This window comes from Crinia signifera, chromosome 2 (assembly GCF_055691185.1).
Source record: "Crinia signifera chromosome 2, ASM5569118v1, whole genome shotgun sequence".
Taxonomy (NCBI): Eukaryota; Metazoa; Chordata; class Amphibia; order Anura; family Myobatrachidae; genus Crinia; species Crinia signifera.
The window spans coordinates 94,401,981-94,418,520 of record NC_139218.1 but is presented as its reverse complement, the minus strand read 5'-3'; the positions used below and the strand labels follow the sequence as shown (position 1 = coordinate 94,418,520).

Genomic DNA, 16,540 nt, shown 5'->3' with positions numbered 1-16,540 from the left:
AGGAGGCGGGCAGAAGGGTTGTGACATCACGCGGCGTGGAGAAAATGCCGTGTCACAGTGAGTATGCGGCGCAGGGAAGAAGCCTTCCACTGCACCGCCCTCACACGCTATGCTGACATTTGATCCATCGGCACTGGAGATGAGGGTCCGTGTAGTTGATGCAAGAAGAGCCTAGGATGGTGCAGTATGCTGTAGCAGCCAGGAAGAAAAAAAATCCTGTGTACAGCACTAGACATCTGCAGATGCTGTGGGCCTATTTTTGAGGTTTATTTGCAACTAATTTTATGCTGATTTTTTAATAAATAAGTTAAAAATTACTTTTTTTTATTATTTAATGTAGCATATTTTAACACTTTTCATGCATATTTTAAGTATTTTTCAGGCATATTTGCATGCATATTTCAAGCTTTTTATGTTGCATATAAACCTGTCTCTACATATGACTATCCCTCTGAACAGGGAGATGCAGTAAAGAAATAAACCCTGCAGGTATAGGTATTGAGGATACTGAACACACTGTGACATAGCTGATAATTAAAAGCTTTGCACAGATAACAACATTTTAAACCCTTAGTTGGTTAGGGTATCTGGAACTCATCCACTACATAACTTCCTAAATTGCCATTGGTGAGTTCCACTCAATACACCATCAAAGGACGCCTGACATATCTGTGTGATTATAAATCTGTATGTAAAGCACAAAATGGCTTTGAGGGAAGGAAGGATTTTCCACTGCATCATAGTACATATGTACAAATAGAATACGTACAGGAGACCGGCGGCAGCACCATCCCAATGATCAGAATCCAAACAGGGTTTAGGATGGTATACATACATTCTCCCTCTACCCCTAACCCTGTTTACTAGATTCCTAACCTTAACTCCCCCCCACCCCACAGCCTAACCCTACACCATCCCCCTAGTGCCTAAACTTAACACCCTGCAGCCTCAGAATAAGAGACCCTGGGATACTCACTATTAAGATGCCAGCTGTCAGGATTCCAAATTCTGTGAGAATCCAGTGTTGCGATTTTGACTGCCAGGATACCGAATGCAGGCATGCTAAACTCAGCCTGTACAGATTCAGACTCAGTCATACACAGATTTACAAATGCTGCAAATCAAATGAATCAGTGCAGTCCCATGAGGTGGTCAGTGGCACTGCATTGTGTCTTAAGCTGGCGATACAGTAAAACGACCTACATACGATACAGATTGTATGCAGATCTTATGACTGATTGATCGTACTGTATGTGCTGAAAACACATATGATCTGCTTACAACCACAACTCATACCGACTGATCATATGTGAAGTACAAAAAATCATAGGAGCGACCTCACAACCTGCAGGACCGTGCATCACCCTGTCATCATACCGAATAACCTCTCGATGTGCACATGATGTGCACACAATCAATTGCACAAATTATTTAAATCATGAATTCAGGCCTAGACACAATCAGATGTATGGCCAACTTTGGTCACAAACTCTGATTAAATATATGCAAAAAATATGTTTGTTCAAAGCAGAGTCTCAAGGATCCTGGCTTTCCGAGAAGGGCTGTTTGGCGCACCTGTGGCAAGAGTGCATGAGGATCTGTATAATGCAGCAATATGGTTGCAGGTGCACATGAACACCAGTGTCACTTCATGTGTGTGGATGATATATCTGTTAAACTATTTTAGATTATGCAGGTATAGGTGGAGCCTAGTTAAAAGTCTCTATCTACCTGTTCCTGATACCAAAATATTTGGTGTATACAAAAAGGCACTGTTGTGATAAAGAGGCGCAATATTTTTGGAAAAGTGGTGGGAAATGACAACAAGGTCTCTATAAAGGCAAGCAAAATTGGTCCATTTAATTTGCATGTAATAGGAGTGCTTGAGGTGGAGGGGCATGGCATAGTGCCATTACTGTACCTCCATGTTCAGCACTCTGTGGGAGTGCCTTGCACTTCCTAAATAACTGGGCAGCCCCCAACTCCCTCCCTACACTGAATACATGCCATGCTCTGCAGAGCAGTGCAGCAGTGATCACTGGCAACCCCAACCTTCCCCCCCCCCCCCCACATCCTGCTAACTGAAGACAATCCTGCTGTTAGGAGGGACTGTCCTGCTGTAATCGAGACAGTTGTGAAGTAAGTTACAGTTGTAGTGGGTAAAAATGCAGGTGTGTCGTGGCCATTTTTAGGGCATATATGTGCCTTCAGCTACAGTCGAATATGTATATAAACAGCATCTCTACAGCTGCAGCCAGTCCCCATAATTCAAAGGAGATTTTACTAGGCAGCAGCTTTACTTGTGTAACCTAGAAAAATGCAGGTGCATACAAAACATGACTTAGGTCCTCATTCCTCCATATCCACTATAGAAACCCTCCTCTCACATTATAGCAGTCCCAAGTGTAAAATTCTTAGTGCACCCATTATTGGGGCATTCAATAAGACTTTGCCACTGTTGTGGTATAATACATAGGGGTGATGTTTAAGTATTTAAAAGAGTACCGATTTGTACTAGTGCATAAGTTGCCGATAGCAACCAATCTGGTTTGAGGCAGCAAAGCAAGTACTTTCTATAAGGTTATAGGTAGTATTTCATTTCTGTTTCATAACATTTCTGTTTTAACGTAACACAACACAAAACAATCTAACATACTTTTAAGCCTAAATGCACAGAAAGCATTTAACACTCAATGGTAGATCGGCTTTTCTGTTTAACATATGGAGTCAAGAAGGTACTGTATAAGAAACATATGCAACCTCATGGAAAAATCTTGGGGCAAACCATTGACATGTGCATGGGAGCCGGGAAAAATATGGAGCTATTATTTCATATAATCTGACATTTTTGCAGGCTCAACACTACACTAATACTGTTGTACAACAGCTAACTAGTATAGACTTAACAACATATTACTGTATATACTATATACTATATATAACACCTTATACCACCTACTACAACAGCCAGTACCACCCCAAAAAGACACATCATCTCACTACAACTTTTTACACACTCCACTTGACTACTCAAAATTAATACTGGAATTGTGAGATGGAAAGGGCATTTACCCCATTTAACTTTGGATATGTTAATGCGGGTATTAGAGGAGTCTGTAAGAACAATGCCCGCAATAACATACACAGAAATGTTTTATAACATATTTCATGGGACTTACCTATCCCCAAAAGATGATTTAATATGGGTCTGTCAGAGGAACATAAACGTCTAAAATGAAAACACAATGGCAGATTTGTTCCACTGCATATGAAAATTCTCTTGCATTAAAACATTTTGGATAAAAGTTTGGCTGCATACCATCCGACATCTAGCAAGCCCATTCCCAATGAATGCAGAATGGGCAATTTTTGGAATACTGACAAAAGAAATAAAAATACAGAAATGCTCGAAAAATTATTAGTTTCAATATCGGCGGCTGAGAGTAAAAGCATAATGCATATGTGATTAAACAAACCTGATCCTACAATGGTATTATTTAATGAGAAATTACTCTATATTACTCCAGAAAGAAAAAAAGAGTAAAACAGTTGTTTGAAACTTGGGAAAGATTTATTGAAATTCAGTCCACCACAACCATGGTGCAACTTAGAAAATCTTTCCAGGTAACACAGCGGTAGGAAACCAGGATAATGCAACAAAACAACCTGTTAAATATTTTAGATTGAATCATAGATATAGAAAAGCCCTGTCTCTTTGTGTGTAGTCTTTTTCCTGTGGAGATGGTTTAGAGTTTACTACTGGATATTATAATAATTGATTATGTGAATATTAAACTGATTTTGAGAATATATTGTTATAATGGCAAAAAAAAAATGTGGAACGCCTTTAACTATATGACTATGGGGGATATTCAATTTCGGGTCATGACTGTCGGGCTGGCACGACAGCCATGACCCTGTCCGATTCTCAGTCTGCTCGACCGAGATTATGCAAGCAGGATTCAATGTCCCGCCTTCCGCAGGTAGAAAAGGGGGCATGGCCATAAGAAGCGGCTGGCAATCGGCAAGCTGTGGCCGGGAGCTTGTGGCCGGGAGCTTGTCAATTCCAGACCGTTCTGGGGCATTCAATAAGACTTTGCCACTGTTGTGGTATAATACATAGGGGTGATGTTTAAGTATTTAAAAGAGTACCGATTTGTACTAGTGCATAAATTGCCGATAGCAACCAATCTGGTTTGAGGCAGCAAAGCAAGTACTTTCTATAAGGTTATAGGTAGTATTTCATTTCTGTTTCATAACATTTCTGTTTTAACGTAACACAACACAAAACAATCTAATATACTTTTAAGCCTGAATGCACAGAAAGCATTTAACACTCAATGGTAGATCGGCTTTTCCGTTTACCATATAGAGTCAAGAAGGTACTGTATAAGAAACATATGCAACCTCATGGAAAAATCTTGGGGCAAACTATTGACGTGCATGGGAGCCGGGAAAAATATGGAGCTATTATTTCATATAATCTGACATTTTTGCAGGCTCAACACTACACTAATACCGTTGTACAACAGCTAACTAGTATAGACTTAACAACATATTACTGTATATACTATATACTATATATAACACCTTATACCACCTACTACAACAGCCAGTACCACCCCAAAAAGACACATCATCTCACTACAACTTTTTACACACTCCACTTGACTACTCAAAATTAATACTGGAATTGTGAGATGGAAAGGGCATTTACCCCATTTAACTTTGGATATGTTAATGCGGGTATTAGAGGAGTCTGTAAGAACAATGCCCGCAATAACATACACAGAAATGTTTTATAATTTCATGGGACTAACCTATCCCCAAAAGATGATTTAATATGGGTCTGTCAGAGGAACATAAATGTCTAAAATGAAAACACAATGGCAGATTTGTTCCACTGCATATGAAAATTCTCTTGCATTAAAACATTTTGGATAAAAGTTTGGCTACATACCATCCGACATCTAGCAAGCCCATTCCCAATGAATGCAGAATGGGCAATTTTTGGAATACTGACAAAATAAATAAAAATACAGAAATGCCTGGAAAATAATTAGTTTCAATATCGGCGGCTGAGAGTAAAAGCATAATGCATATGTGGATAAACAAACCTGATCCTACAATGGTATTATTTAATGAGAAATTACTCTATATTACTCCAGAAAGAAAAAAGAGTAAAACAGTTGTTTGAAACTTGGGAAAGATTTATTGAAATTCAGCCCACCACAACCATGGTGCAACTTAGAAAATCTTTCCAGGTAACACAGCGGTAGGAAACCAGGATAATGCAACAAAACAACCTGTTAAATATTTTAGATTGAATCATAGATATAGAAAAGCCCTGTCTCTATGTGTGTAGTCTTTTTCCTGTGGAGATGGTTTAGAGTTTACTACTGGATATTATAATAATTGATTATGTGAATATTAAACTGATTTTGAGAATATATTGTTATAATGGCAACATAAAAAATTGTGGAACGCCTTTAACTATATGACTATGGGGGATATTCAATTTCGGGTCATGACTGTCGGGCTGGCACGACAGCCATGACCCTGTCCGATTCTCAGTCTGCTCGACCGAGATTATGCAAGCAGGATTCAATGTCCCGCCTGCCGCAGGTAGAAAAGGGGGCATGGCCATAAGAAGCGGCTGGGAATCGGCAAGCTGTGGCCGGGAGCTTGTCAATTCCCGACCGTTCTCGGCAGAATGAGCCTGACTGCTTATAAAGTTGGGCTCATTGTGCTAAGATCCCCTGTTCAATGCTGTTGAGGAAGACAGCATTGAATAGGGCCCCGCAGCCATCTCCCTCTTTGGGAAAGGCTGTGGGAGATTGAAGATTCCCCTAAATAATGTCAAAGAGAACCTTTGTAATTTTAATGTACAGTGTACAAAAAGAAATAAAAGTATGTCAAAACTTAACCAATGCTTCAACAAATTAAACAAATTTTAAAAACATTTCTGTTTCAACAAAACACAAGGGAGTTTCTTCTATAGTTTAGTGGCAATTCTTTGCTGAGCACTGTATGCACAAACTACAGTACTGTTCCTATGAAAATGCCACAATTTTGCTTCACAAAAGTATGCTCCTTAGTAAAAAACTAAATTTAAATCTAAAGCTGAAGATCCAGCGCCAGAGATGGGAGCCCAGAGCCCTGTAATGTCGGGAGAGGGTGGCCTGCGCTGCTGGAGGCACATATCATGCTGCTTTAACTGCCAGGCCCCTCCTTGTCCTCTCCCACCCCCTTTCATTCTCTATCAACCTTGTTGTCCTCTACCCCCTCACCCTCTCACCCTGTATCCTCTCCTGCTACTTTAATACTCTAAATACCCTTGTCCTCCCCCCTCCCCTTCTTGTCCTTTACCCCCCCATTCTCTCCCTGACACCTTACCTCACTCCCTGTGACTACGCCTTTCTCTCCTTGGCATCCTCTCTCATTCCCTCTTTCTCTCGCAGGCACCCTGTTTCACTCCCTGTCTCTCTCACTGGAATCCTCTCTCATACCTTGTCTCTTCCTTTTCTCTCCCTGGGAACCTCTCTCAGTTCATGTCTTTTCTGTCACTCCCTGGAAACTTCTGTCACTTCCTGTCTCTTCCTGCCTCTCTGTGGCATCCTCTCTCACTCCCTGTCTCTTCCTGTCTCTCCCTGGCACCCTATCTCCTTGTCACTTCCTGTCTCTCCCTGGCACTCTCTCTCACTCCCTGTCTCTCCCTGAGAACCTCTCTGTCTATGTCTCTCAACCTTTCTCTGTCTGACACTCACTCTTCCTCTTCTCTCTCCCCTCCATCATTCGCTCACACTCCTGCTCACACCATTTCTTCTCTCTCGCTCCTCCCACTTTCTCTCTCTGGCACTCTCTTTCTCTCATTCCAACTTTTCGCATGAAGCCACTTCTCTAACTCTGACCATCCCTATCTCTCTTTCTCTTTCTCTAACACCCTCTTTGGGGTCGATTCAATTCAGAATACAGAGAATAGCACCATGAGAGAGCTCCCTAAATCTATTCAAGTCAATGTAATATAAAGTCCTAACTAGTACATTTCTGCTTGCACCCCAAAGCTATCTCAGCAATGCTGTTTTGTGCTCTAGTGTGGTGTAAACAGCATTGTGTCAGGGCACATTAGTCAAAGATTGGCAGTGCTTTCGACTAAACACCTGTGAGTACCGGCATTCTCCGAAAAACAGCTTGCTGAATTGAATAGCCATGGGACCTCCATCCTGGCACTATTTATAGTGTGCTGAATTAACTTGACCCCTTTGTCTCTCCTTCTGTCCCCCGAAGAGAGATTGTAGTGGCAATAGTGAGGAAGGGGTTGACTTTCAAAATGTTGCTATGGGGCCCACACGCCCCTGGTAACTATGGGGCCCACACACCCCTGGTAACTATAGTTATGCAGATGGAGCTCGGCATAAAGCACATCTGCACAGTGACTACAAACAGCTGCATCCTCTTGTTAATTTCATGGATGAAACCGCAGGGTGGTCTGGGTGTGCACCAGAACACACAGAGTGTGTGTTACACAAAGGTATGGATAGAAAGGTAGATTGGAACAGTAAACAGAACTTCCACTTCCAATAGACACAGGGAGCAGCTGAATGCATTGATGGACCCTGTGTGTGACAGCTACTGGATAGCTTAAAGGTAACTGCTTATTGGAACATGTGGGTGGATCATGTGAATGGAAATGGTCCAATTCATACAGCACATGCCACATCCATTCACTACACTGGACCCATATTGACATACATTTTGTACAGTTTATTACAACCCCCAGTCACACACACATACACTATACATCCTCCTTGACACACACAACATGCCAGTCATTCTAATCACATTTACTAAACATTCACATTCTGATGTGACTGCAAATTTGAAAGCTTTACTGGGCAACTACAATGCATCCAGTGGCTGCTGCACCTTCCATTCACCTGCGGTTACCATACCAAAGGAGGATGGGACATCTGGCATGTAATGGTTGCCAACAGTGGTGTATTTATAATGGGTGCAGTATGTGCAGAGCACAGAGACCCATGAGTCCCAGGGCGGCACACACTGCATCCATTTTTTAATACTTACCCCTCTGCAGATGAAGGCAAAAGAATTGCTGGAAAAAGAGTGAATGGAAACAGGGGTTGAGACTCTACTCATGCCCTCTGCCATAAACCCATGATCCTATCCCCCAAAGTTATGCTTTTGTTCCATGAAGCCATGCCCCTCTAATGAGTGAGTACACTGTTTAAAGCATTATATAAAAAGTAATGTCAGGTCTTGAGTAGTAGGCGTCCACACCTATAGGCCATCCATACAGAGACACACCACAGTGAATAGAGGGCTAGAGCTATCTGGTTAGATTTTTTTTTCTACTGCACCTTGCAGTTGTATTTTTTCTTTACAGCAAGCTATTGAGATTAAAATGATATATTTTTATGGGGTTTTTTTTCTATTCAAAACTCTCCTCAATCAACCGATTTGTAAAATCTGTCTGCACACTTATTTTATCTTTTGGAGTAAATACACATGGTTTGATAAAATGCATTTGCAAAATCTCTAGTATTTAACCAACTTGCTGGCAAATATATTTAACAAAATTCTAAATTTTATTAGGCATTGCCATTTTTAAGAACTGATCTGTTTACTGCTATACCCAACCTATAAATACAGAGGGCAAAATGTGTGTGACATCCTCTTTTTAGGATACTGATTAGTTACCCTAATGAGATCTGCACCCTGTAGGGCTGGTAATCCTTCTTCACTGCAGAACATTTTCCAGTAGAGTGGGATAGGTAGCATAGTATTCACTGCGGAACTTCAACTTTCCTCTACATAGTTTTATATTTGGAGCTCCGGAATGCAAGGCATTCTGGGATGCACAAAAGGCAAGTAATAATAATGGTGGTCACAGACAACTAGCATCAAAGACTGTGACCACAGACATTTGAGCAGTAAAGCTGCATACACACTGGATGATAAATTAGGCATTTGACTGAATAGTTGATACTGTATGTCATTAGTGATTTGGTTGGTAAGTACACTCTGTAAGAAAGTTAAAAAAATAATATATACATATATATATATATATATATATATATATATATATCTGCCTTGCAGCACAACCAATGCCCAATATATCTGCAGATATATCTGTACATCTAGCTGCGTGTAAGGAAGGTCCACTTACCAACCTTACACTTGCTGAAGGGACTGATGTTACAGGTGAATTTGCAAATTCTAAGGTATGTCATAAAGGGCGAAAATGTATCAAGCTTAAAAAAAGTGATACAATGGAGAGTCATAAACAACCAACCAATCACCCCAACTGTCATGTCACAGGCTGAGTTTGAAAAAGTACAGGTAGGAGCTGATTGGCTAGTAGTTTATCATTGTTAAAGCTTGATATATCTGGCCCAAAATTTAATTATGCAAATTATTATTTACAAGTTTTAAATTCCATTTCCAGTGTGATCTTTGAAAGTTATTTTCTCTGAAAAATGTAAATTCTAAAAGTGTAGACTGTCATATGCCAGTTTGAAAAGTACAGTACTTAAACTTGCTATGTAAAGAAAAAAGCTAACATTAGGGATAACAGATCCTTATACTGCAAATTATTAGTTAATCATCTATAAATTCTACAGTATAATACAACTCAGCCTCTAATATTCTCTTATTCTCATAGTTTATAAAATGTGTATATAATCATGTATTTTATCTGTAGTACATTAAAGCAAAAAAAGAACTCATGCATTACATACATAATGTAATATGCACAGTTTTATCTCATGTTGCACATTTTATGCGATGGAAACATTTTATCCATACAAGTGAAGAAGAAATTTGGTCCTTAATAAAGAAGAAGAAAAAGAAGTAAAAGAAAAATAGAAAAAAATATGTCAAAAAAATCCCAAAATGGAAAAAGAGTATTCATGCATCATAATGAGCTTGAATAAAAAAAAAAAAAATACCTTCATCTTCACCTCGGTCATTATTGGCTATATCATCAGCTTGTTTCTTTGTGTTCGCTCCTGGAGGTTACAGTAAGAAGAATAAAAGGGAAAAAAGATAATTCAAACACAGTCGGTTTGCAAAAAAAAAAGAAAAAATTAAAAGGCAAAATGGTTTTATAAAAAAAAAATGCTTTGTTATACAAAAATGAAAGGTGTTACATTGTATATAAAACATTTTAAAGATGACACTGATGTGAAAATATATTTCAATTGCAATGAGAAGAAAGTGATATGATACAAGCTTCATTTTATCAGCTTAATTCAAATGTCCAATATTAAAAAAGAAAAATTTCAACAAATGTTAAGATTACTGAAAAAAAGTAAAAAATTATTTAAATAAATGAAAGGTAAATGTCCACAACTTTGATGATTCACATCACAGTTTTAAAGTGGCCATGAAAGAGTTAGACACTTTAGCCATCTATTCAATGATTGTTTTTTAACATTAAAACATTGTAATAAAAGGAGAATAGCATATTATACATAGAGAGATGTGCACGGACCACCGTGTTTTTGTTTTTGCAAAATGCCCTCTGCGTTTTGTTTATGTCAAAACCACCCTCACATTTTATGGTTTTGGTTTGTTTGATCTGGGTTTAAAAAAATATATATATATATATATATATATATATATATATATATATATATATCTCAACAACAACAAAAATCAGTCATTTTCCAGTTCATTGGACCACCTCACAGCTACAATATTGTTCAACATAGGCCAAAGGCTAGTTAAGCAAAACAAAATAGCAGGAGCACAAACAAAAAGCAGTCAGTAGTGTATCTATAAAAATGTATAAAAACTGTATCTATAAATACTACACCCCCCCCCCACAACAAAAAGTTGTTCCCACCTTACCTCCTCATTGCAGTGGATCCTTTCACTCTATAGGTATCCTTTCCAATAGGTATTAGGTATTATTTCCAATAGGTATTAGCTTGACTCTATTCAGCTGCTATCTGCTATGCCTCCATCCACTGTCGCCACAGGGGACCTATCCACGCCTGACAGTAATGAAAATGTCCCTTCCAAAATGGCCACTGCCTCATTGAAGACAGGTTTTATGAATGCTGGAGGATTCAGCAGAAACTTTGGGAAGGACATTTTCAATGCTGGCAGGCACAACGGAACCCCACTTGAAGCGGCTGGCGGAAACAGAAAGGAGGAAGGAGCAGCTTTCTGGCACCATCATTGTTAGCAATAGCCCTGAGCAAATCCCCAGTGTCCACAAGCTATCCAGCACCTCCAAGTCCTTGCAGGGTCTGCAGGAGCTATTGCTATGCCACTGAAAGAAGTTACTTTAAGAATATAGGACATCTATGAAAATTGAACCACATAGAGCAGTTAAGTACCTAACTTAATTTAAAGAATGTTTAAAGGAGCCCCAGGGACGTAGATTATGTAGATTCAGGCAGGTAAAGCCCTTATTCTGGATACTAAAAAATACATATACAGTATATAGTTTATCAAACCATGCACTTCAGCGACCTGCAACTTTTGTTGCTAAAATGCTTGGTTTGTTTTGGCACTCACAAAACAATGTTTAGGAAGGACTACCTCTGATCAACAGGAAGAAGGTGCATAGATGGTTAGTGCCCCTACCTCTTAAAATTTTAGCCTCGCAAATGCAACATATGCCTTTTCAAACTTTGTCAATATGTTGGTCAAAATAATTCCACAGACAAGAGGTAGCTTTTTTGGTATTCTTTTTATAGTGGACAAGAATTGCTGCTACTGGTGGCTTATTTATTAATTTCTGATTTATGTATTATTTTTACTTTAGCATCCTCAATTTCTGTTACTATAATTACTTGTTCTGCTCATCCTCACATTTGCAAAGGGTGCACAAATCATGTAAGGAGGCTACTCTACAGGTAAAGTGTCAGAACTGTCAGACTTGCATATAACTAACACCACTAGACTCTGCTCAGGAAGTTCTGTACATACTGTTTTTTTATTCAGCTTTAGGGTTCTTTTTGGGGCACTGATTTTTGTGTCTTGAAGGTGACACCTCTACCAGACACCTCTATTAGTGAGATGGTGATGCATCGTGATCATCATATGCGGTTACAGAAGAAGAAGAAGCTTTACTGTGTTAGTTCAGCAATAGGCATGGCTATCACAATATCACTAAAAGGACAAGTTATTACAAAAAAAGCCCCATATCCTGAGCCTTTGACTTGCCTCTCCATGGGGTGCATGGTATATTAGTACAATTTTCAGCAATACATTTTCTTTTAAGAGGTGATGGTTTCTGTAGCTCTGTAAAATGTGTAGATTTCAGGTACTTTTTCTTAAAGTTTGTGTCACCTGGACAAACTTTACTACATCTCAATGTAAGACATTACTAGCAGCAGCCTCACCACTAGCACTGGTTTACTGCTTCTGCTCTTTTATCAAGTAATCCATATAGACTCACAGCACTAATATTGGCACACTAATTATGTTATTTTTTAACGCTGTGATTGAACAACACAGAACAGTTGTATTTTTATTCTTTACATGGTTCTTGCAATGAACATGCAAGTTTAACTTTTATTTTTTGCATGGTGCCTGAACACATAAAATATTTTTAGTGCCTCATAGACCTTGGTCCCTCACACTCTCCCTCTGCTTACATAGTTACATAGTTACATAGTAGGTAAGGCTGAAAAAAGACTTGCGTCCATCTAGTTCAACCTGGTATAGATATCCATTGCTGATTTTGTAGGTTCTGGTATTTTACAGACAAATTATATTTCTTATTTGTACCCATGGATGTTTTTCTCCAGTAAATGTTTGTCCAACTCTGCCTTGAACGCATTTAATGAGCCAGCCGTTACCACCTCTCTGGGAAGAGAATTCCAGAGTTTGACTGTTCTGACCATAAAGAAATTCTTTCTACTAGCTGAATGAAATCTTTTTTCTTCTAATCTATACTCATGCCCTCGTGTCCTAGATTCCTTTCTAGTAAAAAAGAGGGTGTGTGACATTTCCTTATATTGGCCCTTGATATACTTGTACATGTTGAGCATGTCCCCCCTTAAACGTCTCTTTTCTAATGTAAATAGTCCCAAATTGCTTAATCTCTCCCCGTAGCTTAAATTCTGCATTCCCCTAATAAGCTTTGTTGCTCGCCTTTGGACTTTTTGTAATTCTATGATGTCCTTTTTATAGTGTGGGGCCCAGAACTGCACTCCGTACTCACCAATGCTTTATACAGTGGCATAATTATCCTTGAGTCTCTAGTTTCCATTCCCCTCTTAATACATGCCAGAATTTTGTTGGCCTTTTTTGTAGCTACATTACAATGGGCACTACATCCCAGTTTGCTGTCTATTTGGACTCTTAGATCCTTTTCAAGTATGGAGTTACCCAGTTCCTCTCTGCTAAGGTTGTAACTTGCACACTGGTTGTGTCTCCCAAGGTGCATAACCTTACATTTATCTACATTGAACCTCATCTTCCATTTTTTTGCCCACTCATCTAGAATTGCAAGATCATTTTGAAGCATGGTGACATCTTATGATGATTTGATGACTTTGCTAAGTTTTGTATCGTCCGCAAAGATGGATACATTGCTGAGTAATCCTATCCCAATATCGTTAATAAAAATGTTAAACAAAATGGGCCCCAAAACCGTACTCTGGGGCACTCCACTTAGTACCGGTATCATATCTGATACGGCACCATTCACAACCACTCTTTGTTCTCTATAACATAGCCAATTCCCTACCCATCTGCAGATATTTTCACCCAATCCTAGGTTCTCCATTTTATCAATCAATCTCTTGTGTGGGACATTATCAAATGCTTTAGCGAAATCTAGGAAAATCACATCTACAACATTTCCATCATCTAGGTTTTTGCTAACCTCTTCATAGAACCCTAGTAGATTAGTTTGGCATGAACAATTTTTCACAAACCCATGTTGGTTAGTACTGAGTAGACGGTGATGATCTAAATATTCCTGGATACCATCCCTTAAAAATCCACAATTACCCACAATTGATGTTAAACTAACGGGTCTGTAATTAGCGGGATCTTCCTTTTTTTCTTTTTTGAATATTGGCACTACCTCTGCTATTCTCCAATCTTTTGGTACTATACCTAACGATAGTGACTTGCTAAAGATATAATGTAGAGGGGTAGCTAGTTCACCCCTTAATTCCATTAATACCCTCGGATGAATCCCATCTGGCCCTGGTGATTTATTTGTTTTGAGTTTGCTTAGCCTCAGTATTATTTCCTTCGGCGTAAAATCCACAATGAAATCTGGCTTATTTGTCCCGTTTGTGGTAAATGTTTGTTCCACAGTCTGCTCTCCCTTAGTAAATACTGATGAGAAGAACTCAGTTACCAGTTTTGCTTTTCCCTTGTCCTCAGTAACACTTTTTCCACTAGTATCAGTTAGTGGGCCCATGTTTTCCTTAATTAAACGTTTACTATTTATGTATTTAAAAAACTTCTTTGGGTTGGATTTGCTTTCAGTGGCTATGCACTCTTCATATAATATTTTATCTGCTTTGATTACCCCTTTACAAGTTTTGTTTGATTCTTTGTATTTTGCGAACGCCTCCTCATTCAAGTTATTTTTATAGAATTTAAAGGCTCTGGTTTTATTGTTGATAGCTGACCTTACTTCTTTGTCCAACCATGGTGGCTTTTTTTTTGTTGAATTTACCTTTAGTTACTTTAGGAATGTATTCAATAGTTAGTGAATCAAGCACCTTTTTTAGAGTATCCCACATTTCCTCTGCATTTTTTCCCTCCATAACCGTTTCCCACCCAATTCCTGTTAGGGCTTCCCTGAATTCAAAGTTTGCTTTTCTGAAGTTTAGTATTTTTGCAGATCCTTTTTGATGTAATTTACTGAGGGTTGATTTCCAGTGAAACCATATTGTGATCACTGTTCCCTAATTGTTCAATTACTTTTGTGTTTGAAACTAAGTCTGTGTTATTTGTTAATACTAAGTCCAAGAGTGCCTCATCACAATTTGAAGTTTCTACTGGTCTTTAAGTAAGCTTAAGAACCCATTGCTTCTTGCTGATTTACCTGTTTCGTTTTCCCAATCAATGTCGGGTAAATTAAAATCCCCCATAATTAATACCTGACCCTGATTTGATGCTTGTTTGATTTGGTTTAAAAGAAGAGACTCTTCCCTTTCGTTAATATTTGGTGGTCTATAGCATACCCCTATTATAAATTTGTTGTTTGGTTTTTTATTATTGTCAGTTATCTCTGCCCACACTGTCTCCGAGTTGTCTTCTTCCAGGTCTGTGCTCATATTTTTCTCACATGATGTTAAGTTATTATTTACATATAGGCACCCACCCCTGCCCCTCTATTTTCCCTGTCTTTCCTGTAGAGTGTATATCCCTCCATGTTTAATGCCCAGTCATGCGACTCATTACACCATGTTTCTGTAATACCAATGATGTCGTAGTCGTCCCTACTGATCACCGATTCTAGCTCCCTGATTTTACTCACTAAGCTTCTTGCATTAGCCAGTAAGCATTTTAATTTATGTTTATTTTTAGATATGGCTCTAATATTGTGATTAGTTTCACCCCAGGACCCATTTGAATTCTTTACTAGCTTCCTCTTTCCCCTCTCCCCTTCAATAGACTCTCTACAGGCCTCCCCACCATGCACACTGCCTTATGGTTCTGGGAATTCTTCCTCTGTCCTTCCCTCCTTCCCGTATACTAAGATAATCTGTACCTAAGAACTGTAATGGGGTAACGTGACTGTTACAACATAACATTTTATTACATGACATTCCTGATGCACCCTGAGAGTTACCCCCGATTATACCCTTGTTATGTCCCAGGACTCTGTCTATGTCTCCGTCCCCCCCCCCCATTTCCTCCCCCCATATGATTCCTGATCCCAGTCCGGCTTCTCTCCCTGATGGTCCCATAATGTCTTGCTGCCCCCACCCCCCCCGTCGCCTAGTTTATTTACATCTGATGTGTTCAAGTGCATGCATCCACCTCCCTTTGAGTTGAAAGGGCTCCAGCTGTGATGTGGATGTGCATGGCATGCTGTGATACATACTCATCATAATCACACTACAGTAAAGCTAGAACACATCTATAATCATAGTCATCATTGTCAATAAGCAAGTAGGCTATTATGCCTAATCTGGGCAGTCTAGGTCCTGTACAAATGTTTTTTGGGTAAATAAAACATTAAAAGATTGACATAATTTCACTCGTTCAGCGTTTTTAAATGTTTTCACATATGATGTTCTCCACACTGACATAATTCAGAAGGAGCCTTCAGTGTCTTAAATGTAAAGTTACTGGCTGCTGTCCCATTATAGATGATTGAGTGGCACTTGCCTATTAAGTTACAGCCAAGCATCATGATCATATAACAAATATAATGATGCCACCTTTTCTTCCTACCTGCCTAGGTAATAAGCATTGGTGTGATGATTCAATACAATGGGGCCATTTCGATAGCACCAAGGAGACTTCTTTATCGCTTAAAATAATTTGATTACCTACGGTGCAAAATATTTGTGTTAAATTATACAGT

At 39.0% G+C, this 16,540-nt stretch overlaps 1 protein-coding gene across 2 annotated transcripts in view; it reads right to left on the bottom strand.

Moving 5' to 3' along the window:
* Nucleotides 1-16,540, bottom strand: part of NLGN4X (neuroligin 4 X-linked) — a 333,651-nt gene that overhangs the window by 138,582 nt on the left and 178,529 nt on the right. The window contains exon 3 of one of the 2 annotated variants that reach the window (XM_083172573.1): nucleotides 9,969-10,028. The exons of the other annotated variant lie outside the window; for it this stretch is intronic. Within the exon in view, the coding sequence (XP_083028699.1) occupies nucleotides 9,969-10,028 (60 nt within the window). The remainder of the gene's footprint in view (nucleotides 1-9,968; nucleotides 10,029-16,540) is intronic. 2 annotated transcript variants of the gene reach the window in all.